The following is a 26,410-nucleotide window of genomic DNA, read 5'->3' as shown; positions in this document are numbered from 1 at the left end:
TGTAATCTATATATCTATCTATAGTTATAAACATAGCAACTTCTTAACTAGGTTCTTTGAAGTTATCAAGAAATTGTGATTTTTTAAAATTCATTAAAATTAGCCAGTATTCTTCTGCAAAAATGTGCACTAGATAAATCCAATACTTCAATACCTTCCTTCCATCAGGAGTGGGCCTGTACACTGCAGAGTGTTCATCTCCATTCACAACGCCTGTGATAAGTGGAGTGGCCAACGCCAGCTTATAACAGGGCCAGGAGAACATTCTGACTTGTGCTGACGTGGCAATTGGCAAGTATTATGTGAATCATGTAAATGCCAGATAAGAACCATCTTTAACTAAAGAAAGTTCTGCCATTACCCCCAACCTTCAACAGCACCAACATTACCAAACCCCAACATCTTCATTAACTACAAGCTGAATTGGTCCAACCCTATCAACATTATGGCCACAAGAGCAGGGAAGAGACTGGGTACAACTATGTGACAACAGCTCACTTTCTGACCCCACAGGACTTTTCCAGCATCTACAAAGTTCAAGTGATGTAACCCTCATTACTCACCCAGATGGGTGTAGCCAGAATACTCAAAACTCAGCACTATATAACAGACTGATTCACCTGATTGATGCTCTCGCAAACTCTCTCAATGCCTAACCACACTGTGGCTGCAGTTCATACGATCGACAAGGTGCAGTGCACCGTCCCCCTCCTGTGAATACCACCGAGGATGACAGGCAGGTGCAACAATATTGTGTCAAGTCACACAGCATGCTGACTTGGAACATTCATCTCCATTCCTTCATCGTAGCTGAATCAATATCCTGGAATTCCCTACCGAACACCATTGAGAGCACAACGTCAGCATTAGGACTGCAGCATTTCAGGGAAAAGGCCACCTACCATCATTTTCTCCAGACTAGGGTAGGGCAATAATTACAGCTTCTTCAGAACTGCCCACATCTGGAGATCATTTTTTTTAAAATCAAGTTTTAAAATGCTTTGCATTCAATCTTTTGTCTAACTTAATTATCATCCAGTCTCAGTTTATATTGATACAAAAAGCCTTTGACAAAGTGTTCTTACCCTTTCTCTTTGCCACTAGGTTTCCATCCAGTTTCCTCTGTTGGAGAGAAAAAGATGTGGATTTTAAAATTTGGGTTAAAGGAAAGAACAAATACTATTCTCGGCATCTGCACATGGTAAACAACTCATTGTCAGACATCAATTTGTCCAAAACGTTACTTCAGAATACTTTTCCTTTTTATATTCTATTACAGGATGTGGGCGCCACTGGGAAGGGCAGCATTTATTGCCCATCCCTAATACCTGTGAGAACACGGCAGTGAGCCACTTTCTTGAACTGCTGCAGTCCATGTGGTGCAGGTAAATCCAAGTGCTGTTAGGAAGGGAGTTCCAGGATTTTGATCCCATGACAGTGAAGGAACGGTGATATAGTTCCAAGTCAGATGATGTGTAGCTTGGAGGGGAACATGCAGGTGGTGGTGTTCCCATGTGTCTGATGCCCTTATCCTTCTGGGTAGTAATAGTCGCAGGTTTGCTGTCAAAGGAGCCTTAAGTGAGTTGCTGCAGTGCACCTTGTATGCAGTGCACACTAAAGCCACCATGAGTCGGTGGTGAATGCTTAAGATGGATGTTTAGTCAATGTTTAAGATGGTGGATGGGATGCCAATCAAGTGACTTTGTCGCAGATGGTGTCAAGCTTCTTGAGCGTTATTGGAGCCACACTCAACCAAGCAAGTGGAGAGTATTCCATCACACGCCTCAATTTGCCTTGTTGATGGTGTATAGGCTTTGGGAATCAGTAGGTGAGTTACTCATCTCAAAATTCCCAGCCTCTGACCTGCTTTTGTAGCCACAGTATTTATATGGCTGGTTCAGTCCAGAAGGTCATTGATGAAGCGGCTCATTGTGGAGACAAATCCCACCTTCACACTGAGGATACCCTCCATCGTGTTATGTGGCACTACCACCATGGTTCAATGAAGAGCGCAGGAGGGGATGCCAGGAGCAGCACCAGGCATACCTAAAAATGAGGCATCAACCTGGTGAAGCTAGAACACAGGACTAACTGTGTGTCAAACAGTAAGTGATAGACAGGGCTAAGCGATCCCACAACTAATGGATCAGATCAAAGCTCTACAGTCCTGCCACATCCAGTCATGAATGGTGGTGGACAGTTAAAACTACTGGAGGAGGTGGCTCCACAAATATCCCCATCCTCAATGGTGGGGGAGCCCAGCACATCAATGCAAAAGATAAGGCTGAAGCATTTGCTACAATCTTCAGCCAGGAGTGCCAACTGGATGATCCATCTCAGCCTCCTCCGGAGGTCCCCAGCATCATAGATGCCAGTCTTCAGCCAATTCGATTCACTCCACATGATATTAAGAAACGGCTGAAGGCACTGGATACTGCAAAGGCTAAGGGCCTTGACAATATTCCGGCAATAGTACTGAAGACTTGTGCTCTAGAACAACTGGGAGGAGTTTAAACTAATTTGGCTGAGGGAGGGGACACAGAATATTGGCAGAATAGGGACACATCATGATACAGTAAAGCAATCATGTCAGAGGGAGTACAGCTGCATTATGTTTCAAGGGAGTCAGGCAAGGCTGGATGGCCTCTAATGCCAGGAGTATTACAGGTAAAACGGATGAGTTAAGGGTGAGGATTGACATGTGGAATTGTGGTATAGTTGTTATCACTGAGACATGGTTGAGGGAGCGACCACAACATGGTACAATTTAAGCTTGTTATGGACAAAGAAATAGACGAGTTGCAAAAAAATGTTTTGGATTGGGGGAGCGCGGATTTTAGTAAAATAAGGCAGGATCTGGCCAAGGTAGACTGGGGACAGCTACTTGTGGAGAAATCTACAGAGGAGCAGTGGGGGGACATTCAAAAAGGAAATGGGGAGGGTACAGGCTCAACATGTTCCCTCTAGGGTGATAGGAAGGAGTAACAAGCCCAGAGAACCATGGATGACCAGAGATATTCAGGTTACGATGAGAAGGAAAAGAGAGGCTTTTAGCAGGTACAAGGGGAGCAAATCAGCACAGGCATTAGTGGAGTACAGACAGTGCAGGGTGGAGCTTAAGAAAACAATTAGGAGATATGATTAGGGAAACGAGAAAGCTCTGGCTGGTAAAAGTAGGGAAAATCCCAAGATGTTCTATAAGTATATCAATGGGAAGAGGATAACCAGGGAAAGAGTAGGGCCCATAAGGGACCAAGGGGGGCAATCTATGGGTGGAGCCAGAGGACATCGCTGGAGTATTGAACGAATACTTCACATCTGTCTTCACCCAAGAGAATGAGGATGAAGGTATTGAACTCGGGGAGAGAGACTGCGAGGTTCTTGAGCAAATTGATATAGGGAGTGACAAGGTATTGGAGGTGTTGGCAGGCTTAAAAATGGACAAATCTCCAGGTCCAGATGATTTGTGTCCCAGGGTGCTGAGGGAGGCAAGGGAGGAGATCGGAGGGGCACTGACCCAAATTTTTAATTCCTCTCTGGCCACGGGGGAGGTGCCAGAAGACTGAAGCACAGCTAATGTGGTTCTGCTATTTAACAAGGGTTGTAGAGAGAAGCCAGGGAACTACAGGCCAGTGAGTCTCACGTCAATGGTAGGGAAACTATTGGAGAAAGTTCTGAAGGAGAGTATCTATCTCCACTTGGAGAGGCAAGGTTTGATCAGGGATAGTCAGCATGGTTTTGTCAGAGAGAGGTCATGCCTAACAAATTTAATTGAATTTTTTGAAGAGGTGACCAGGTGTATAGATGAGGGTAGTGCAGTTGATTTAGTTTATATGGATTTCAGCAAAGCCTTTGACAAGGTCCCACATGGGAGACTCATAAAGAAGGCAAATGCACATGGGATACAGGGTAATATGATAAGGTGGATTCAAAATTGGCTTAGTTGTAGGAGGCAGAGGGTGATGACAGAAGGGTGCTTTAGTGACTGGAAGCCAGTGTCCAGTGGCGTACCACAGCGATCTGTGCTGGGTCCCCTATTATTCGTCATTTATATAAACGACACAGGTGACTATGGGGGAGTTGGTGGGGGGGGGGGGGGGGGGGTGTTGTGGGGAAGAGAGGATTAGTAAGTTTGCGGATGACACAAAGATTGGCCGGGTGGTTAACACTGAGGTTGAATGTCTTGGGCTACAGGAAGATATAGACGGGGTGGTCAAATGGGCAGATAAGTGGCAGGTGGAATTTAACCCTGAAAAGTGTGGTGACACACTTTGGAAGGAGTAATTTGACAAGGAAGTACTCAATGAACGGCATGGCACTAGGAAGTTATGAGGAACAAAGGGACCTATGTGTCCATAGATCTCTGAAGGCAGAGGGGCATGTTAGTGGGTTGGTGAAAAAGGCATATGGGACACTTGCCTTTATCAATCAAGGCATAGATTACAAAAGTAGGGAAGTCATGTTGGAGTTGTATGGAACCTTGGTGAGGCCACAGCTGGAGTACTGTGTGCAGTTCTGGTCGCCACATTATAGGAAGGATGTGATTGCACTGGAGATTCACCAGGATGTTGCCTGGGATGAAACATTTAAGTTATGAAGAGAGGTTGGATAAACTTGGGTTGTTTTCGTTGGAGCAGAGAAGACTGAGGGGTGACCTGATCGAGGTGTACAAGATTATGAGGGGCATGGACAGGGCGGATAGGGAGCAGCTGTCCCCCTTAGTTGAAGGGTCAGTCATAGGGGGCATAAGTTCAAGATGAGGGGCAGGAGGTTTAGGGGGGATGTGAGGAAAAACCTTTTTCCCCAGAGGGTGGTGACGGTCTGGAAAGCACTGCCTGGGAGGGTGTTGGAGGCGGGTTGCCTCACATTCTTTAAAAAGTACCTGGATGAGCACCTGGCATGCCGTAACATTCAAGGCTATGGGCCAAGTGCTGGTAAATGGGATTAGGTAGGTAGGTTAGGTGTTTCTCATGTGTCGGTGCAGGCTTGATGGGCCGAAGGGCCTCTTCTGCACTGTGTGATTCTGTGAACTTGCTGCACCCCTAGCCAAGCTGAAACAGTACAGCTACAGCACTGGCATCTACCCAGCTACGTGGAAAATTGCCCAGGTATGTACTGTACACAAAAAGCAGGACAAATCCAACCTGGCCAATTACCAGCCCATCAGCCTACTCTCAATGATTAGAAAAATAATGGAAGGGGTCATCAATAGTGCTATCAAGCAGCATTTGTTTAGCAATAACGTGCTCACTGACTCCCAGTTTGAGTTCCGCTAGGGCCACTCAGCTCCTGACCTCATAACGGCCTTAGTTCAAACATGGACAAAAGAGCTGAACTCCGAGGTGAGGTGAGAGTGACTGCCCTTGACATCAAGGCAGCATTTGACGGAGTGTGACATCAAGGAGCCGTAGCAAAACTGGAGTCAATGGGAGTCAGGGGGAAAACTCTCCACTGGTTGGAGTCATAGCTAGCACAAAAGAAAATGGTTGTGGATGTTGGGCGTCAGTCATCTCAGCTCCAGGGATTCACCGCAGGAGTTCCCCGGGGTAGCGTCCTCAGCCCAACCATCTTCAGCTGCTTCATCAATGACCTTCCTTCCATCTTAAGGTCAGAAGTGGGGATGTTCGCTAATGATTGCACGATGTTCAGCACGATTCACAACTCCTCAGATACTGAAGCAGTCCGTATCCAAATGCAGCAAGATCTGGACAATATCCAGGCTTGGGCTGACAAGTGGCAAATAACATTCGCACCACACAAGTGTCAGGCAATGACCATCTCCAACAAGAGTGTCCAGCCATTGCCCCTTGATGTTCAATGGCATTACCATCACTGAATCCCCCATTATCAACATCCTGGGGGTCAATATTGACCAGAAACTGAACTGGGCTAGCCATATAAATACTGTGGCCACAAGAGCAGGTCAGAGGCTAGGAATAGTGTGATGAGTAACTCACCTCCTGACTCCCCAAAGCCTGTCTACCATCTACAAGGCACAAGTCAGGAATGTGATGGAATACACCCCACTTGCCTGGATGAGTGCAGCTCCCACAACACTCAAGAAGTTTGACACCATCCAGGACTAAAGCAGTTCACCTGATTGGCACCCCTTCCACAAACATTCACTCCCTCCAACACTGACGCACAGTAGCAGCAGCGTGTACCATTTACAAGACGCACTACAGGAACTCATCAAGGCTTCTTCGATAGCACCTTCCAAACCCCCAACTGCTACCATCTAGAAGGACAGGGGCAGCAGAAGCACGGGAGCACCGCCACCTGGATGGTCCCGTCTAAATCATTCACCATCCTGACTTGGAACTATATCGTCGTTCCTTCACTGTTGCTGGGTCAAAATCCTGGAACTTCCTCCCTAACAGCACTGTGGGTGTAACTATACCACATGGACTGCAGCAGTTCAAGGAGACAGCTCACCAGCACCTTCTCAAGGGCAACTAGGGATGAGCAATAAATGCTGGCCCAGCCGGCAAAGCTCACATCCCATGAATGAATTTTAAAAAAAGCTGAAGATGGTTGGGCCTAGGTCACTACACTGAGGAACTCCTGCAACAATATCCTAGGACTGGGATGTTTGGCCTCCAACAACAACAATCTTCCTTTGTGCTAGTTATGACTCCAATGAGTGCAGAGTTCCCCCCACTATTCCCATTAACCTCTGTTTTGCTAGGGCTCCTTGATGCCACACTCAGTCAAATGTGGCCTTGATGTCATGGGCAGTCACACTCGCCTCCCCTTGAGTTCTACTCTTTTGTCCATGTTTGGACCAAGGCTGTAATGAGGTCAGGAGCTGAGTGCCCTGGCGGGACCCAAACTGAGCATCAGTGAGCAGGTTATTGCTCTTTAAGTGCCGCTTTACAGCAGTTCCCATGACACCTTCCATGATTTTGCTAATGACAGAGAGGCAGCTGATGGGGCAGTAATTGACTGAATTGGATTGGTCCTGCTTTTTGTGGACAGGACAGACCAGGGCAATTTTCCATATTGCCAGGTAGATGTCAGTGTTGTAGCCATATGGAACAGCTTGGCTAGGGGAGCAGCTAGTTCTGAAGCACAAGTCTTCATTACCATTGCCAGGATATGACAGGACCCATTAAAGTGGCTGAAAACCGACATCTGTGATGTTGGGGACTTCAGGAGGAGGTTGAGATGGATCATCCACTCGGCACTGATGTGCTGGGCTCCCCCATCATTGAGGACGGAGATACTTATGTAGCCCCCTCCTCCTGTTAGTTATTTATTTGTCCACCACCATTCACGACTGCGTGTGGCGGGGCTGGAGAGCTTTGATCTGATCCGTTGGTTGGGGGATCATTTAGCTTTGTCCATCATATACTGCTTCTGCTGTCTGGCATGCAAACAGTCCTTAGACATTAAAGATAAATATTGCAAGGTTTGAGAATGCAGAGCCAATAAGAAAGAAAAATTCATCTCATGGGTTTGTTCCATTGCAAATTATATACATAAAAATGCAGCAACATTAAAATAAACTGCAACTCATATGGCAAATGGAAGCATTGTTCCATGGAATATATACTGATCAGGTGGTGCACTAACTCCATTGCCATCCAATGCGGCCAAAATGTAAAAGCTACTTGATCTCCACTGGCATGTTCATAGGCAGAAAAGCTGGAAGGGGTAAGGGACTAGATGCTGTGAGACAGCACTACTAAAAGAAAAGTTATGTCATGTCATAATGCTCCTTCTGATGGCTAGCTTTGAAGCAAACTGGGATCATTCACCAAAGCAGTAAAAAAATACTATTCATTCAGTGCAGTGACATGGCCAGTTTTAACAATCTCCACTAGAATGCCTCAAACCCCACTCGTCCTGGTAATCGCACAATAATAGGTTGTCAGGAAACTATCATATTTTTCATATTAATTTTGTGGGATATTATAAGGTAGGCTTGTGTGTGGTTCTGTGGGTGGCTGATTTAATTGAATTAGAGTCAGGTAGACTGAAATTATCAAAGGAGTATGTATAAAACTGACTTATGAAATTAAGATGGAGAAGGTAGGATGAAGGTTCCAGATAGGGTGTGAAGGAAATTTGCATTTTTAGATAAGTGAAGGATTGTGTAATGTTTACAACTAACAAAGTAAGTGAGGCAAAGCAATAGCTTATTTTTCCCAGAAGTGCTGACCATAATGATGACGAGAGATTTTTATGTTATGGAAAAAGTAAATTTCCAAAGACATGTAGAACAATGGGATTTTACACATTAAAGAGAGAGAAACATATATAAAGAAGGATGGCTGCAATGGGTGCGGCCGTGTAAAATATTGAAAGGTATATCATGTGACACAGACTTGGAAGAAGCCCTAGCCACTCTGAAGAAGTGCTGTTCCAGTAACTAAAGTTGTGTTAAAAGCCTTTGAATTCCACTGTCATGTGGGTGCTGTGGTAGCCTTGCTGGATTGCTTATTTAAAATTGAAATCTATTTTGGACTGCTGCCTTAAAGGGGGTGTGTAGTTGGAAGTCAGGTTAATTAGGGCTTTTGTGATTTGTTATAATATCAAGTAACTAATCTTATGCATGTGTTTAAATTTATTTCTTTTGTTAATAAATGTTTTTATTTAATTTTTAAATTCACTAAAGGTGTTAGTGGACTCATTACTTTTGAATTCAGGGCACAAATCTTCTTGTAATATATACAAATTGCGAAATTGTTGTAATAGCATGGCCAGGTTTCCCTTGTGGATTTGATCCGCCTGGCACATATCAACTGCCATGTTATAACAGGTTAAACACTGCCTGCTGGTGAAATAAATGCTTTCTACTGGTCTATTTTTGCAGCACTCTATTTTTTCTTTTGCCAGCGGAGATTTTTGAAATACATTTGCATAAACTTCTAACTTTATTAATTACAGCAGCCGGGAACAAGATTTTGGCAGCAGTAAAAACTGCTAGTCTTTAATAGTCACAGGTCACAGAAAAATGGACCCTGCTAAAAGGCATGGATATCCCACTGCAAACATTGGGAATCTGGCAGCTCTTCAGTTTCAGGCCACAAAGGTAGGAGATGCCTGTGCTGAAGAGTGTTTTGACAAGAATGTCCAAGATAAAGCAGATAGGCATGGAGGGGGGGGGTGGTGGTGTAGAGGGAGGGGACAGTTAGTTTTGTTTCAGAGAATTTTTTTTGGTGGTTTTGCAATTAATTCATCAGTGGCTCGAAAAGCAACATTTTTACTGCAAGAAGTTGCAGAAAAATTGTGAAACTAATTTGATTGGTTTGAGAAAAAGAGCCAATTTGGCTCCTCAGTTGTGTACCAGTTCTTCATTGGTGCCTTTTTCTAACTGTTGAGCAAATGGAACTGCTTTTGGTTTGTTTTCACTTAGATGTTAAATGAATACTTTGCAACCATCTTTACCAAGGAAGCAGATGCTACACAGTCCATAGTGACAGAGGAGGAAACTGTGTCACTAGAAGGGTCCAAAATTGATAAGGTATTGGATAAATTGTCGGTACTTAAAGTGAGAGTGGAAATTGCAGGGACACTGGCCATAATCTCTGTCTTTCCTAGACTCAGGGGAGGTGCCAGAGGACTAGATAATTACAAATATCACACCCCTGTTCACAAAAGGTCATAAGGATAAGTCCAGCAATTACAGACCAGTCAGTTTAACTTCGGTAGTGGGGAAGCTTCTAGAAACAATTATTTGGTTTACAATTAATAGTTACATGGAAAATTGTGGCTTGATTAGGAAAAGCCAGCATGGATTTCTTAAGGGAAAATCACATTTAACTAATTTGCTGGAGCTTTTGGAAGAGGTAACAGAGAAGGTTGATGAGGGAAATGCTGTTGATGTGATGTGCATGGACTTCCAAAAGGCATTTGACACTGTGCCACACCACAGACTTGAAAGAAAAGTTATAATTCATGGAATAAAAGGGGCAGTAGCAACATGGATACAAAACTGGCTGAGTAATAGGAACCAGTGAGTAATGGTTAATGGATATTTTTCAGGCTGGAGGAAGGTTTGTAGAGGAGTTCCCCAGGGGTCAGTATTGGGACCCTTGCTTTTCCTGATATATATTAATGATCTGGATCTTAGTGTGCAGGGGACAATTTCAAAGTTTGTGGGTGATACAAAACTTGGAAGCATTGTAAACTGTGAGCAGGGTCGTGTAGAACTTGAAAAGGACATAGACAAGTTGGTGGAGTGGGCAGATAGGTGGCAGGTACAGTTCAATATGGAGAGGTGTGGTAGGAAGAACATGAAGACACAATATAAGGGGTACAACTCTAAAGGATGTGCAGGAACAAACAAACCTGGGTGTATATGTGCATAAGTCATTAAAACTGACAGGGCAGATGGAAAGAGCAGTATCCTAGGCTTTATTAATAATAGCATAGAGTACAAGAGAAAGGAAGTTGTGCTGAACTTGTATAAGACACTAGTTAGACTTCAACTGGAGTATTGTGTACAGTTCTGGACACCACACTTTAGGAAGGATGTGACTGCACTGGAGAGTGCAGAAGAGGTTCACAAGAATGGTTCCAGGGATGAGGAACTTCAGTTATGAAATTAGATTGGAGAAGTTGGGACTGTTCTCCTTGGAGAGGAGAAGACTAAGAGGAGATCTGATAGAGGTGTTCAAAATCAAGGGGGCTGGACAGAGTAGACAGGGGGAAACTGTTCCTGCTCATAAAGGGACGAGAACAAAAGGGCACAGATTTAGTGATTTGCAAAAGAAGCAAATGCGATGTGAGAAAAAACTTTTTCACACAGCGAGTGGCTCGGGTCTGGAATGCACTGCCTGGAAGTGCAGTGGAGGCAAGTTCAATCAGGATATTCAAGAGGGCATTAGATGATTATTTGAATAGAAACAATGTGTAAGGTTATGGGGAAAAGGCAAGAGAATGGCACCAAGTCATAATGCTCATTCGTGAGCTGGTGCAGACATGATGGGACAAATGGCCTTCTTCTGTACCGTAACAGTTCTGTGATTCTGAGATCATTATTAGATTAACTTGACAGATAGTGATCACTTGGGTCAATTTTTTTTTTGCTGTTGAGATGCTTGAAATTTATGCAATACTTTATCCTGAAAAGCACTCGTGCTAACAGCAAAACTTAACTATGTGGACAGATATTGGGGTGAACACTTGCTCAAAAGGATGCTGGAATGATTGTACAGATAAAATAAAGATGTGCACACAAATGGCAGCAGTGGTATCGCCAGTCAATAGATTCAAGAACCAGGTTCCTCAGCTTCAGCAGTCTATTGGTAAAAAGTTGCACACCAGCCCAGCCCAGAGGGGAACCTCATTTCATTGATGGACATTAGGGAACACAGATTCATTTAGGAAATTATTCTAGAAATGTGTTCCTAATTTCACAACTTAAGAAAAACATGCATTTACATACCATCTTTCACGACCTCAGGATGTCTCAAAGTACCTTACAGCCAATGAAGCATTTTTGAAGTGTAGTCACTGCTGTAATATACAGGTTTCAGCAGCTAATTTGCGCACAGCAAGCTCCCACAAAAAGCAATGTGATAATGACCAGATAATCTTTTTTGTGAGATGCTGATTAAGGGATAAATATTGGTCAAGACACTGGGAATAGATAACTTCCTTGTTCTTCAAAATACTGCCATGCTATCCTTTACAACCACCAAGGGATCCCTTACAACTGACAGGGCCGCAGTTTAACTGGAAAACGTCACCTCCTACAAAGCAGCACTCCCTTAGTACATCTCTGGAGTGTCAGCCTAGGTATGTGTGTTCAACTCCGTGGAGTGGGAGTTGAATCCACAACATTCTGGCTCAAGAGATGAGAATGCTACCAACTGAGCTACGGCTGACATGGCAAACATACAGTATAATGTTTAAGTTCTGCAACCCTTTCTACAGGAACTCAATTGGGATATAACACATTAATTTTTTTTCTATTTCTGAGCTGCATAGTTGGGTTGAAGAATATTTTTTCATACTCCCATTATCTCTCACATAGTCCTCATCATTACTCATGTAATCCCAAGAAACCAGTGTCCAGGAAATCTCATTTACAGGAAAATAGGAACAGGAATAGGACATTCAGTTCCATGAGCCTGTTCTGTCATTGAATTAGATAATGGCTTGCCTGTGTCTCAACTGCACCTATCTGCTTTTGTTCTAGAAAACTCTTATCTAACAAAAATCTATCAATCTCAGTTTTCAAATTTTCAATTAACCCCATGTCATTGATGGATATGAGAGACTGGCCGAGTAGGGGACATTGATTTACTTAGGAAAATACTTTAGCCTCACATTACCTCTCCTACCCTTCTGACAAATGTTTTGCCAGGTGCTTAATCACATTCCAAAATTGTTGATAGTCAGTCCTCATTGTCTCCATTAACAGTTCACTCCATTCATTTACCACTATCTGCATATTAACTACAACTTATTTATATCTTGTTCAAAGATCAAGTCTACTTTTGAGCAGATCACATATATTCCTGCATTGTGTTTACCATACACTTCCTGCATATTGATATTTACTGTATCTATTACATTCCCATGATTAATGTACCTTCAATGTTTCTATGTATTCTGTATTCACTCTTCTGAAATGGAACACTTACGAATTCCAGGTATACTCTCTATGGGTATTTGCCGAACTCCTTCCTTGAAGCAGGTAAGACCAGGGTAAACCTTCCGAATCTGTGCTTGCTTTCTCTCAATCAGCTTCTTTATGATCTGTATGGGAGGCAGAAGTTTATTATGGCTTCAGTTAGAACTGGCTGTAAATATGGAGTATTAGTTTATCTCTGGAACAGAGATTGATATGCCTAGGGCCAAAAAAAGTGCTTTCCACATTCTGCAACTACTGTACAGTATTCTGTTTATTGTCAAAGTGTCGCTAACGCGGAACATGAATCATTTTAAATGGTCTTTATTATTTGTATATTATTGATTTATTCAATGGATGCTCGACAGCTGACAAGCTCACTTTCATGGCTTCAATCCCTCCTGTAGTTCAACAATTTTTCTTGTGTGTACATGAATTCTGTTGGATATGCAATTGTGCAGTCCAAAATGCTATAGTTGTTGCACAATGTTACTTACAAATGATGCCAACACCTACACCAAAAAAGAGCTATAGAGAGAATGAGGTTTTCTTTTGGTTCCCAACAGCAACTCTAGATAAATATTAAATATCTATATGTTTGTCACAAAATTATAATAATTCTCATAATATTATTGTGATTTATTGTAAAAGGTTAATAGTGGGCTTTGGATAGTTTCTCGATGGCCAGGGTTTTTCATTGGTCGGGTGAGCTTGGCGGGTGTGGGTGGGGATGGTCGTGGAGCTGACTGTCACCTGTAATTGGTTCCGCACCGCGATTTCATGCGGGCCCGCCCAGCGTGGAACACGAGCAGTAGCGCACTACCTGTGCGGGCGGGGGGGGAAGGAAAAGTTGGGTCCAGAGGAGATTGAAGCGATTGTTTAAATTGAAATACAGTAAAAATTTAATGAAACATGTCTATGACTGTGTCACATGAGATGGGACATGTTTTCATTTTTCAAAGAAAGTTTTCATTTAAGTTGTAATAGCTTTAGGAAACCTTATCCACTCGTGGATGAGGTTTCCTAAAAAACGTAAAGGCCGCTTGGCCTTTTCGCCTGCCTGCCAACCTTTAGGTTTGACGGGCAACGTAAATTTTAAATTAATTCGTCCGTTAATGGCCTTAATAGGTCTTTCAATTAGCAGTGGGCGTGCAGCTGGCTCCAGTGCGCGCCTGCCAAACGAAATATCGCGAGACAGCCCAATGACGTCAAGGCACACGCCCGACATCATAGCGCGCCATTTTACACGTGTCGAGCCCACCCCCGCACGCTGAATGTAAAATTCTGGTGTGTGTATGTATGTATGTGTTTGTGTGCGTGTGTATGAATATGTTTGTGTGTGTGTGTGAGAGAGAGAGAGAGAGAGAGAGAGTGTGAGTGAGAGAGATTTAACTGAATTGGAGATAGCTGGTCTGAAGGCTTTGACTCATCAAAACAGCTAGGTTTGAAATGCGAAATACGTGAACATGGCTGAAGCCTTAGGATGTAAGGTGAAGAGAATTTGCATTTTTATATAAATCAAAGCAGTTTGAATTTCAAAGAGATGGTAGGATGTTTACACTGGCCAGAGAAGCTGGGCTAAGCAGTGTGTTTATTTTTCCCAAAAGTTACTGACAATATTAGCACCATGAAAAGATTTATATTATGAAGAAGGTAAAGTCCAAAGACATATGGGAACAATGGAATTTACATTAAAAGGGAGAAACATGTATAAAGGAGAATGAGGCCGTGTTTTAGGGAAGGTGTTGTAAGATCTACCAGAAGTGTGAGAAGCCTCCAGTATTTGTGCATTAAGTCTGCTGTCTACAGAAACCAAAAAGCCACTTTGAATTTTACCATCGAGTAATCTGTTGACTTGCTTGGATCTGTTTAAAATCTATTTTTTTTACCGTTGCCTTAATGGGGGTGTAATTGGAAGTCTGATTAATTAGGGGTTTTAGGAGTTACAATAGTAGTAATTTGTAGACATATGTCTGTGCTTGAAATCTTTTCTTTTGTTAATAAATGTTTATTTTAGTTTATTTTTAAAAATAAGTCTTGGTGGACTTATTACTTCTGAATTCAGGGCAGGCATCTCAAAATAAATACAAATTGCAAAACCATTGTGACCACGTGATCAGGTTTCCATCATGGATTTGATCCGCCTGGCACACGTAATCTGCCACGTTATAACAAATTGGGGCTCTTTGCAGGATATTTGAAATTCCATGATTGAGTCATATGGGCTCGAAACATTAACTCTGTTTCTCTCGCCACAGATTCTGCCAGGCCTGCTAAGGTTTCCAGCATTTTCTGTTTTTATTTCAGATTTCCAGCATCTGCAATATTTTGCTTTTACCACATTTCAGTCTGCCATTTTAAATCACACGTTTATCTCCTTATTTTGCTAATTTCCATTTTAAACTAATATTCATATTTATAAGGAAACTGCCTATATGAACTTATCACTGTAATGACGCCCTCCTGCCAGTGATGGTGTCGCTGCTCCTCCATTGGGAGGAGAATGCAATTACAGTATGATGAGTTTACATAGTTCTAGTTATAATTGTGGGTATAAGGATTTCTAACCAAAGAAAGGAACAAGAAGTTCATGAAGATTTAAAATTTTTAAAATATAAAAAGAATGCCTAATTAATATTATAAAGAATGGTTAGATCAATGGAAGTATTAAGCCTGGCATTGAAGCCCTGTTTGCCTTCTTTGGTTCAATTACTGCCTTGTATTCAATGAACACATCTATTATCCGATATTACTAAGTCAAATATACAAAAATGAAGGCCTCTAGCAATAGAAATAACGCTTCTCAAGTGGGTTTCCTGGCCTTACCTCTTTCTGCTTCTTGATAATGTGTGATAATTCTGTGTAAGGAATTCTGGGATTAAGCTCACATTCCATCAATGTTGCTCCTTCATAATCCTTGATGTAGCCCACATACCGACTTTTGGGAACTTTTATGTCCTTTGAAAATCCCTGAAGGGAGACAAGATGAAGCATCAAAAAGTTATATTCAATTGCTTTTCTTAAATGGCTATTATGCCTTGAAGTCATCAGATTTTTCTGTTTAGTCTGACAGAGGGAGAGATAAAGCAATGAGATGAAGAAGAGCAGTACCTGCTTTTTGAAGTAGCCAATGGCATATTCATCAGCATACGTCAGGAAATGCAGAATGTTATGCTTAATGTGATATTCTTTCAGGTGATTCATCAAATGTGTCCCGTAACCCTGCCACATGGAAATATTATACATTAATATTTAATCCCATGCATTTACTGATGTTTCTATGTGGGAACTTATCATTGTACAGCTTCAGCGAAAACCTCATCCCAACTCCCAGGATCAAACTGGTGCAAAGCTGTGCATCTCATTGAAGTTTCAACTACAGTATTAAGAACAGAATCAGGAGTACAAAACCAGATTCAAGATTAAACAGTCGTGATAATTAACCAAGAAATTAAATAATTGATAGGATGATGGACAAAACCTATAAAATCCACACCATGTATTTTTCTCAAATGATTATGATAGGTTAAAAGAAAACTACAATAACTTGAATTTCTATTACACCAATCATAAATAAATTATCCCAAGGTATTTTGCAAAGGTATGAAGCAAAAGCAGATGCTGGGCTGAAAGGGGAGTTGAGAGGAAGGGTAAAGCAAAAAGCTTGGTCAAAGAGGTGGGCTTAAGGATTTTGAAGGACAAAAGGGAGAGGCACAGGGTATTAAAGAGAGGATTACAGAGCATGGGCACAAATGGCTGAAGGCAAGGAGTGGGGGTGGTTGAGGCAGGGAATGCAAGAGGCTAGAATCAGAGGAAGAGCATTTGGATCTTCAAGGGACCATGGCACTGGAAGGGAAAAGGCCATGGACAGACATAAACACAAAGATATGAATATTGCTGAAAAAAGAGATGTCGAAGCTTTTTGTCTTGCACTCATCAGGACACTTATCCTGATGAGTGCAGAACAAAAAACTTTGACATGTCCCCTTTTTCGGTGGGACTTAAGTTCTGTACTACCAAACGACAAATGATAAGAATCTTAATTTAATACATTGGGGAACCAGGAGAAAATCAATGAAAACAGGGCTGATGGCTAAGCTGTACGGCAAAGCAGAGCTATGGATGAGCTGAATTTACAGGCGATGAAGTATGATAAAAACTGGCCTGCAGAGCGCTGTAATAATTTACGGTGTTGGAGACAATTTATGCCTGAGGATTTCAACAGCAGCAAATCGGCTGAGGTAAGGACAGAACCAGGCATTGGTAGAGGTGGAAGTAGGGAGACCTAGGATAGAGGGGATACAGGGTTGGACTTCATCTCTGGGCTTAACAGGATGGCAAGAGTGTGAACTGTCTAATTCACCATGACTATGGCCAGGGATGGGGTCAAAATAAGGACTTTGGTCTTCTCACAGTTTAGCCTGAAGAAATTGCAGGTGATCCAGGACTGGATGTTGGACAAGTACTCTGACAGCACAGAGGCAGTGGAAGGGTCAAGAAAGGTAAAGCTGGGAATCATTAGTATACACTGTAAAATTCCAAAGGCAAGTGGGTAAGAAAGGGATCCAGTCTTAACTTCTTCCAGACAGAGCTTTATTCCAACTCACAAACTCCATCACAGATCATCACCTGCTCCTCCTTTAAATGCGCCAAGTGACTGCTTAACCAATTAAAATCTAATTACTAATTTAATCACCTGTTGACTATTAACTATTTCCTATCCTAACATACACAGGGAACTGACACCAAATCTGTAGCTGGACTCGCCAAAGAGCAGCATGTCAATGTGGAAGACAAAGGAGCCTAAGATAAATCAGAAGGTAATAGCGCTTTGCTAATGGTGTGTTGGCTATAATTGGATGGCAGAAATGGAATCAAACATGGACGGTCTCACTGAAGTAAATAATGGACCAGTGGTGTTGGAAAATAATGGCGTGGTCAAATGTGTCAAAATCTGCACAAAAGCCAAGGAGCGATAATGCACCATAGTTACAGAGAACATTTATGACTTTTTCTAGGGATGTTTTGGTGTTGTGGGACAGGAAGAGTAGCATGAATCTATGAATATAACAACCATTTCAATTTCTTGATATATGTTGAAATTTGTACAAAGGCATGCCAAATAACGGTGATCCTTGACAACCATGGCTGCCAAATTTTATAGAGTGTTTATCGTTTGAGGGGAGAAAGCAATCGTGTAAAATATATGCAGTTTTAAAATGCAAAACATCTCTATATTTGGAGACACGATCTGTTCTAGATTTTTTTTTTTGCTTTTACTGTTTGCATATTAATATTAGCATTCAGCACTGTATCCACTAACTGATTTATGTGAGATATATTGCACATTATGTAAAGTTTGGAATAAGCTTTATTGTTCCAATAAAACATTGATAATGTCTGGATGAACATTAATTGTAAAATTGCATCAAGATTCCTTGTGCAGAATTCCCAGACACGTGAGCATTCCCTTGAAAAGCTAAGAAAAGGTTAATGCTTCCTTTCCCTGCTCCCTCTAAGATACAACGGCCTGAATTTTTCAGGCAGCGGGCAGGCTCGGCGGGAGCGGGCGGTCACAGAGCCAATCGCCACCTGCGATCAGCTCCATGCCGCCATTTTACGTAGGCGGGCTAATGAAGGCCCACCCAGCGTAAGACATGAGCCATAGCGCTCAGTGCTACCTGTGCGGGCGGGGGGGAGGAGGGAGAGTCAGGGCCAGCGCGAAAGAGCGTTCTCAGAGCTGCCTCAGGGAGATTGAGTTGATATTGAAATAATTAAATAAATGGAGGAAAAATGTAAGTAAACATGCCCCCTCATGTGACTGTGTCACATGAGATGGGACATGTTTTTATATTTAGGGAAAATTTTTTATTTACTTAATAAAAGCTTTAGGAAACCTGATCCTGCTCGTGGATACATAACATCTTTACATTGGAGCCACAATTCATTTTAGATGCTGACAGTCAATTGCATTGTTTTCTTTTATTGTCTGCATTTTAACACTGGCTTGTTGGCACTGTGTTCACTACCTGCTTTATGAGATATGCTGTGTACTATGCAAAGTTTAGAATTAGCTTTCTCGTTTGAGGCAAACAAGTTGGGGAAAGGTGAAAGAAGCAATTAGCAGGAATTAAGCTAGACTGTCATGGGTCATAGGTCAACTCTGACTCCTTACACTATCACCTTAAATCACTTAAAATTTCACTGCTCATTTTTCAGTATGACGTATAACTGTAACTACTGTAATAAAAAAATACATAGCAAAAAGATGTAACATTCAGTACCTATTCACAGTAGACCCCCAGCATTGTTAGTACCCTTGATAAATGGTTTACTTGGGGTGGGGGAGGAGAGGAGGAATGGGGGAAAGAGACAGAGAGTGAGACACAGATATACAACACTCTTAAAGGAGTTTTTGCATAGACCTGCAGTGAGAGCTAACAGTGCTAAACACAATATGCACAAGGACATTAATTTTGGATTTAAACAAAAGAGCAACAAAATTCCTGGAGCTCTTAAAGTAACCCAAAACCTTGTATTTGACTATGACTTGGTGAATGCTAATGAATGAATTTAATTGTAGTATTATCTAGATTTAAGGTAACATCAGCTTGTTAATAATCTCAGAAATAATGATTACACAGTTGCTAACAAATCTTTCTCAAGTCCTTATTTTAAACCTGAAGGTTCATTTCCATACAAATGCTACAGATTGTAGCCAAGAAGAAAACTCCATCACTTCTATGTACTATAGGCTTTTGCATTAACATTAGAAGAAATCACTGGCTTACACTCCAGGGAATTATTCCTTACCTTCACCTGCTCATTGGACGTGACAGCACAAAATACTATCTCTGTGAATCCTTGGGTGGGAAACATCCTGAAACATATCCCTCCAATGACTCGACCATCCTTAATCAGCGCCAGGGTCTTGTGCTTTCTGTAGGAACAAGATGTGTCACGTATCACACCATGATTGAAACTGGGTTTAGAAAGTTTACTTCAATATAAAGACATCATAATTTTTGCTTTTAGTTTAAGTTCATATTTAAAAGATTACTTATGATGCTTACACAAAAAACGGTGAAACACTCGCCGGTTCCTGGTTGAAGGAACATAATCTATAATGTCACCATAAATTGCAATTTGAAGTGGGAAATAAAATAGATAGGCAAACCAGCAAATGCATGATTATTTTTGCTGTCAATTTCAAATAGTCTTATTTCAAGGAGTCACAATTCAGGACATTTCACTTAAGTGAACACATGTTGGATAAAATTCCTTTTCTTGTAATGTGTAGCAATAGGGGAGTGCGAGGAGCCAGGACTACATCAGAGTAAGGTGGAGACTGAGTGAGTAGCGAATTAGGCTCACTTGGGAAATTGGCGCACGGGGGAAAGAGGTGTGGTATACATTGGATTTATGCTAAACTGGGGACAGGAGCAGCTGAGCAGAAACAGGCCTGGATGTCAACCTCACCTTCAGAGCTGGGTTTGAATAAAAATGGAAGTGACAACATAGGAAAACCATAAGGTCATTGGTTGGTAAGAAACTGCTGTTGGGGAGTGTCTTTAAATAGCTGTAAATTAGAAAAGCATGTTATTTTTAAAGTAGTAGTTACTTGGATTTGAATAAGAAACATGAGGAACAAGGGGAAATCAGGGCTAGTAACGCAAAGTAACATAAGCAAACCAAAGTAAAATAAAGTCAAACTCAAATACTGGAACTCAGCAGGTCTGGCAGCATCTAAGGAGAGAAAAACAGAGTTAAGATTTTGAGTCCATAATACTTCTTCAGAACTAAAGAAAAGTAGGAATGTGATGGATATTATACTGTTTAAGAGGTGGAGCAAAATAGAAGGTCAGGGATAGGTGGGAGCTCAGGAGAGTGACAAAAATGTCATGGACCCAAGACAAAGGAAGTTAATGACTAAAGAAAGTGCTGATAGTGGCATAAAGGTAAAATAGCAGAATGTGTTAATAGCAGAACAAGGGTCAGATTTATTTCAGATTTCCAGCATCCGCAGTATTTTGCTTTTATATTAAAATAAAGTTAACGTAAGGAAGGTAAAGTTAAGACATGGCAGGATGCTTGGTCGTGTGGAATGCATGTCCTGTAATATGTGGGAAGTTGTGGACACTTCTGGTGACCTAGATGACCACATGTACAGGAAGTGCTGTCAGCTGCTGAAACTTGAGCTCCGGGTTTCAGAGGTTGAGCGGCAGCTGGAGTCATTGTGGCGCGCCTGCAAGACAGAGCTACGTGGATAACATGTTCAGGGAGGTGGTCACACTGCAGGTTAGGAGCATGGAGGCAGAAAGGGAATGGGTGAATGCCAGGCAGTCCAAGAGAACCAGGCAGGTGTTGCAGGAGTCCCCTGGGGTCCAGTTCTTTAATCAGTTTTCCATTTTGGATACTGTTGAGGGAATTGGTTCCTCAGAGGAGCACCGTCAGAGCCAAGTTTGTGGCACCACGAGCGGCTCAGCTGTACAGGAGGGGTGGAAGAAGAAAGGAAGAGCAATAGTGATAGGGGGTTTGTTAGTTAGGGGAACAGGCAGGTGCTTCTGTAACCATAGACGTGGCTCCAGGATAGTATGTTGCCTCCCTGGTGCCAGGGTCAAAGATATCATTGAGCGGCTGCAGGACCTTCTTCTGGCGGAGGGTAAACAGGCAGACGTCGTGGTCCACGTTGGTGCCAATGACTTAGGTAGGAAGGGGGATGTGGTCCAGGGGATCTAGGGAGAAAATTAACAAGCAGGGCCTCAAAAGTAGTAATCTCCTGATTATTCCCAGTGTCACATGCAAATGAGTACAGAAATAGGATGAATGCGTGACTGGAAAGATGGGGAAAATTTGGCGGGGGAGTGAGAGAGCGGGCACGCCTCCAATCGGCACCCCCAATCGGGTGCACGCCACCATTTTATGTCCGCCAGGAAGTGCTATGTGCTCCCTGTGCGGGCGGCGGGGGGATTTCCTCAGCCAGGAGTGTGTGCGTGCACGCAAAAGAGCGGCCTGATCTCCCTGAGACTAAGTGCTGCTTCAGCGAGATTGGGTCCAAATTAAAAATTGTGATTCGAATGATAGAAAAATTTCCCTCACATGTCCCCTCATGTGACACTGTCACAAGTTGGGGCATGTCCATAACTTTTTTTGAAACCTTTATTAAAAATTGAAATGCCCTCATGAACCCTCATCCAGCCTGTGGGTGAGGTTTGATGCTTTTTCTGAAGCCCGCCAAGATTCCCGGCCTGCCCGCCAACCTTAAGGTTGGATGGGCAGGTCCATTAATGATTTTAATTAGTTTCTCCTAATAGGCCGTTGACAGGTCGGCAGGCGCACAGCTGACTCGGCTGCACCCCTGCCGACCTGAAAATGGAAATGATGCGGGGTGACATCCCGACGTCATCCCGCATCATTTCACACGTCGGCGAGCGGGTCCCGCCCCCACTCGCCGAAGGGAAAATTCTTCCCATGGTGCAGGAGGGGGCTTTAGATTCCTGGGTCACTGGGACTGGCTCGGAGGAAGATGGCGCCTACACAAGTGGATGGGTTGCACCTGAACAGAACCGAGACTGAGTTCCTTTTTGCTAGTGCTTTGGGGGACTTTAAACTAAGTTGACAGGGGTGTGGGTACCAGCAGAGAATATTAGAGTAATACCAAGGTGCACAAAATACTGGGAGAGACAGATAGCACTAGAATAGAGAACAGTTGTTACTAGGCAGAGTCGGAGTAAGAGAGAAAGTAATGAAGTCTAAATTAGGGCTATACTGCATGTTATGTGAATGCACATAGGACAGTAAATAAGACTGGTGAGTCACAGGTGCAGATTTCCATGTGGAATTATGATGTTGATAAGAGAGACCTGGCTCAAGGAAGGGCAGGACTGGGTGTTAAATATTCCTGAGTACAAGGTATTCAGGAAAGATAGGGCAGGAAGAGGAGGGGGGTGGATGTATTGGTTAGAGGGAGTATTGCAGTGCTGGAGAAAGAGGATGTCCCAGAAGGTTCAAGGGCAGAATCAATTTGGCTCGAGTTAAGGAACAAAAAGAGTGCAATTACATTGCTCGGTGTAGTCTGTAGGCCACCAACTAGTGGGAAGGATGTAGAGGAACAAATCTGCAGGGAAATTACAATGAGGTGCAAACATTAGAGAGTAGTTATAATGGAGGGCTTTAATTACCTAAATATAGACTGGGATAGTGATAGTGTAAAGGGCAGAGAGGGGCAAGAGTTATTAGTGTGTTCAGGGGAATTTTCTACAGCAGTATGTCCAGTCCAATAAGAAAGGAGGCACTGCTAGATGGTTCTTGGAAATGAGGTGGGCCAAGTAGATCAAGTGTCAGTGGGGGAACATCGAGGAGATAGTGATCATTGTATCATAAGGTTTAGGATGACAGTAGAAAAGGACTATGGGCAATCCAGAGTAAGAATAGTTAACTGGGGGAGAGCCAACTTCAATGGGACAAAAATGGAGCTGGGCCGGATAGACTGGAACCAAAGGTTGGCGGGAAAAACTGTAGCTGAACAATGGGCTACCTTCAAAGAAGAAATGGTTCCCGCACAGTAAAGGTAAATTCTCTCAAAAGGGAAAGGTAGGACAAACAAATTCAGAGCTCCCTTGACTTTGGAACACTCTGCCTCAGAAGGTGCGGTCACTGAATATTTTTAAGGCAGAGGTAGATGGATTCTTGTTAGACAAGGGAATCAAAGGTTATTGGTAGTAGATGGGAATGTGGAACTCGAAACACAAACAGATCAGCCATGGTCTTATTGAATAGCGGAGCAGGCTCGAGGGGTCGAATGGCCTACTTCTGCTCCTATTTCGTATGTTCGCTGGATGAAAAAGGAGACAGAAATTAAGGCAAATAAGAAAAAGTGTGCTTATGGCAGGCGTCAGGTAGAAAATACAATTGAGAACCAAGCTGAATACAGAAGGTTCAGAGGAGAGGTGAAGAAGCTAATAAGAGAAGCGAAGAGAGATTATGAGAAAAGACTGGCAGCCAACATAAAATGGAATCCCAAAGTCTTCTATGGGCACATAAATAGTAAATGGGTAGTAGAGGAGGAGTAGTAACAATTGGAGGCCGAAAATGGAGTCAGGGGGCATGGCTGAGGTGTGAAAAGAATACTTTGCATCTGTCTTTGCCAAGGAAGCAGATGCTACCCAGGGCATGTTGACAGAAGAGGAAACTCTGTCACTGGAAAGATTCAAAATTGATACGGTGGTGGTGTTGGATAAACTGTCGGTACTTAAATTTGACAAGGCACCGGGACTGGATGAGATGCATCCAAAGACATTGAGGGAAGTGAGAGTGGAAATTGAAGGAAATGAGAGTGGGAATTGCAGGGGCACTAACCATAATCTTTCAGTCTTCCCCAGACTCAGGGGAAGTGCCAGAGGATTGGAGAATTGCAAACAATACGCCCTTGTTCAAAAAAAGTTGTAAGGATAAGCCCAGCGATTACAGCCCAATCAGTTTAACTTCGGTGGCGGGGAGCTTCTAGAAACAATTATTCGGGATAAAATTAATAGTCACATGGGGCAGGATTTCCTGGTCGGCAAGCGTGGGGGGGGGGGGGGGGGGGGGGGCCCACTCGCCAATGCATAAAATGATGCGAGATGACGTCAGGCGGAACTCCCGACGTCACCGCGTCCCATTTAAATTTTCAGGTAGGCGGGGGCTCAGCAGAATCAGCTGTGCGCCCGCCGACCTGTCAATGGCCAATTGAGGCCATTGACAGAGTCATTTAGCTAATTAATGGACCTGCCCGTCCAACCTTAAGGTTGGCAGGCAGGCCAGGAACCCTGGCGGGCATTAGAAAAAGCATGAAACCTCGTCCACGGGTGGGATGAGGTTTCATGTAGGTTTTAAAAAATGTAATTAAATAAAGGAACAGGAGCAACATGGATACAAAATTGGCTGAGTAATAGGAAACAGTGAGTAATGGTTAATCGATATTTTTCGGGTTGAAGGAAGGCTTGTAGTGGAGTTCCCCAGGAGTTGGTATTGGGACCCTTACTTTTCCTGATATATATTAATGATCTAGACATTGGTGTGTAGGGGACAATTTAAAAGTTTGTAGACGATACAAAACTTGGAAGCATTGCAAACTGTGAGGACAACAGTGTAGAACTTCAAAAGGGCATAGACAAGTTGGTGAAGTGGGCAGATAGGTGACAGATGAAGTTCAATGCAGAGCATTGTGAGGTGGTTCATTTTGGTAGAAAGAACATGGAGTCACAATATAAGATAAGGTCAAGGCAAAATACTGCGGATGCTGGAAAACTGAAACAAAAACAAAAAATGCTGGAAAAACTCAGCAGGTCTGACAACATCTGTGGAGAGAAAGACAGAGTTAACGTTTCGAGTCTGTGTGACTTCTTCAGAGCTAAAGAGAAGTAAGAAATATAAAATAAGCTGTGCCACTCCAAAGTGTGTGCAGGAACAGAGGGACCTGGTTGTATATGTGCATAAGTTATTAAAGGTGGCAGGACAGGTGGAGAGAACAGTTAATAAAGCATACAGTATCCTAGGCTTTATTAATAGGGGTATAGAGCACAAGAGCAAGGAGGTTATGCTGAACTTGTATAGGAAAGTAGTTAGACCTCAACTAGAGTATTGTGTGCAGTTCTGGGCGCCACACTTTAAGAAGGATGTGAACACATTGGAGGGAGTGCAGGAGAGATTAACAAGAATGGTTCCAGGGATGAGGAACTTCACTAATGAAGGTAGATTGGAGAAGTTGGGACTGTACTCCTTGGAGAAGAGAAGGCTAAGGAGGAGATTTGATAAGAGATGTTCAAAATCATGAGCAGGCTGGACAGATTAGATAGGAAGAAACTGTTCCCACTTGTAAAAGGATCGAGAACGAGAGGGCACAGGTTTAAAGTAATTTGCAAAAGAAGCAAATGCGATGTGAGAAAAAGCTTTTTCACACAGCGAGTGGTTCAGGTCTTGAATGCACTGCCTGGAAGCATGGTGGAGGCAGGTTCAATCAATGTATTCAAGAGGGCATTAAATGATTATTTAAATAGAAACAATGTGCAAGGTTACGGGGAAAAGGCAGGAGAATGACACTAAGTCATAATGCTCATTTGTGAGCTGGTGCAGACATAATGGGCCGAATGGCCTCCTTCTGCACCGTAACAATTTAATGTGATTGAAAATACTTTCATGAAGACGACCTATTCCCTGAAAAAAATTAAATGTGGACCAAAGAAATGCATTTAAAATTTCATCTGAAATAAAACAGAATTATCTCTACTTTCAGCTGTGAATAAATTTCAAAATGGTTTACATGCAAGTTCATTAAATACTTTAATTGTGGCCAAAAACAAAATCACATACGTCAGTTGACCTTAGAGCACAGAGAACTTCTATTTTCTCTATTTTTAAATACAACACACGATTCAAAAAAATAATCGCTATTGATAACATGACAATTGTATTTGTGAAAAGCAGGTGCACCATGAAGTGCTCCAAATGTACTTACGGATCAAAGACAAGCCGTGTGATGTACTCTTTTGGCATTCGTGGTAACTGATGAGAGAAAACATTTTGTAAGCCAACCAACCACATCATTATTTTCTTATTTGACCTCTGAGAAAGCGAGTTTCCTATGACATGAAATTCAATGACACCTCTGCGTTCTTCCAGACGTGCGGCTTCATCGCGAGCTGCATTTGCGGACAACAAATTTGTCTAAAAGAAACCAAAGAATAAAAGATGCATTAAAATTCTTGACAATCCACTGATATGGTTTCAACTCTTAATCAGCTCAATACTTTCTCATCTGTCAAAACTTAAAGGGAGGGGTTTGTT

General features: G+C 42.6%; 1 protein-coding gene across 2 annotated transcripts in view; it reads right to left on the bottom strand.

The window, feature by feature from the left end:
* kat2a (K(lysine) acetyltransferase 2A) overlaps positions 1-26,410 on the bottom strand; it is a 59,197-nt gene that overhangs the window by 9,817 nt on the left and 22,970 nt on the right. The window contains exons 10-15 of one of the 2 annotated variants that reach the window (XR_013573376.1): positions 26,082-26,290; positions 19,400-19,526; positions 15,698-15,808; positions 15,413-15,556; positions 12,548-12,714; positions 1,086-1,122 (exon numbers count right to left, since the gene is read on the bottom strand). Coding sequence is in view for 1 of the 2 variants with exons in the window: in XM_078529258.1 (XP_078385384.1) it covers positions 1,086-1,122; positions 12,600-12,714; positions 15,413-15,556; positions 15,698-15,808; positions 19,400-19,526; positions 26,082-26,290 (743 nt within the window). In the remaining variant the exon portion in view is untranslated. The remainder of the gene's footprint in view (positions 1-1,085; positions 1,123-12,547; positions 12,715-15,412; positions 15,557-15,697; positions 15,809-19,399; positions 19,527-26,081; positions 26,291-26,410) is intronic. The other variant, XM_078529258.1, reaches the window with a different exon arrangement.

Source organism: Cetorhinus maximus, chromosome 25 (assembly GCF_964194155.1).
Source record: "Cetorhinus maximus chromosome 25, sCetMax3.hap1.1, whole genome shotgun sequence".
Taxonomy (NCBI): Eukaryota; Metazoa; Chordata; class Chondrichthyes; order Lamniformes; family Cetorhinidae; genus Cetorhinus; species Cetorhinus maximus.
This window is presented reverse-complemented; position numbering and strand designations above follow the sequence as displayed.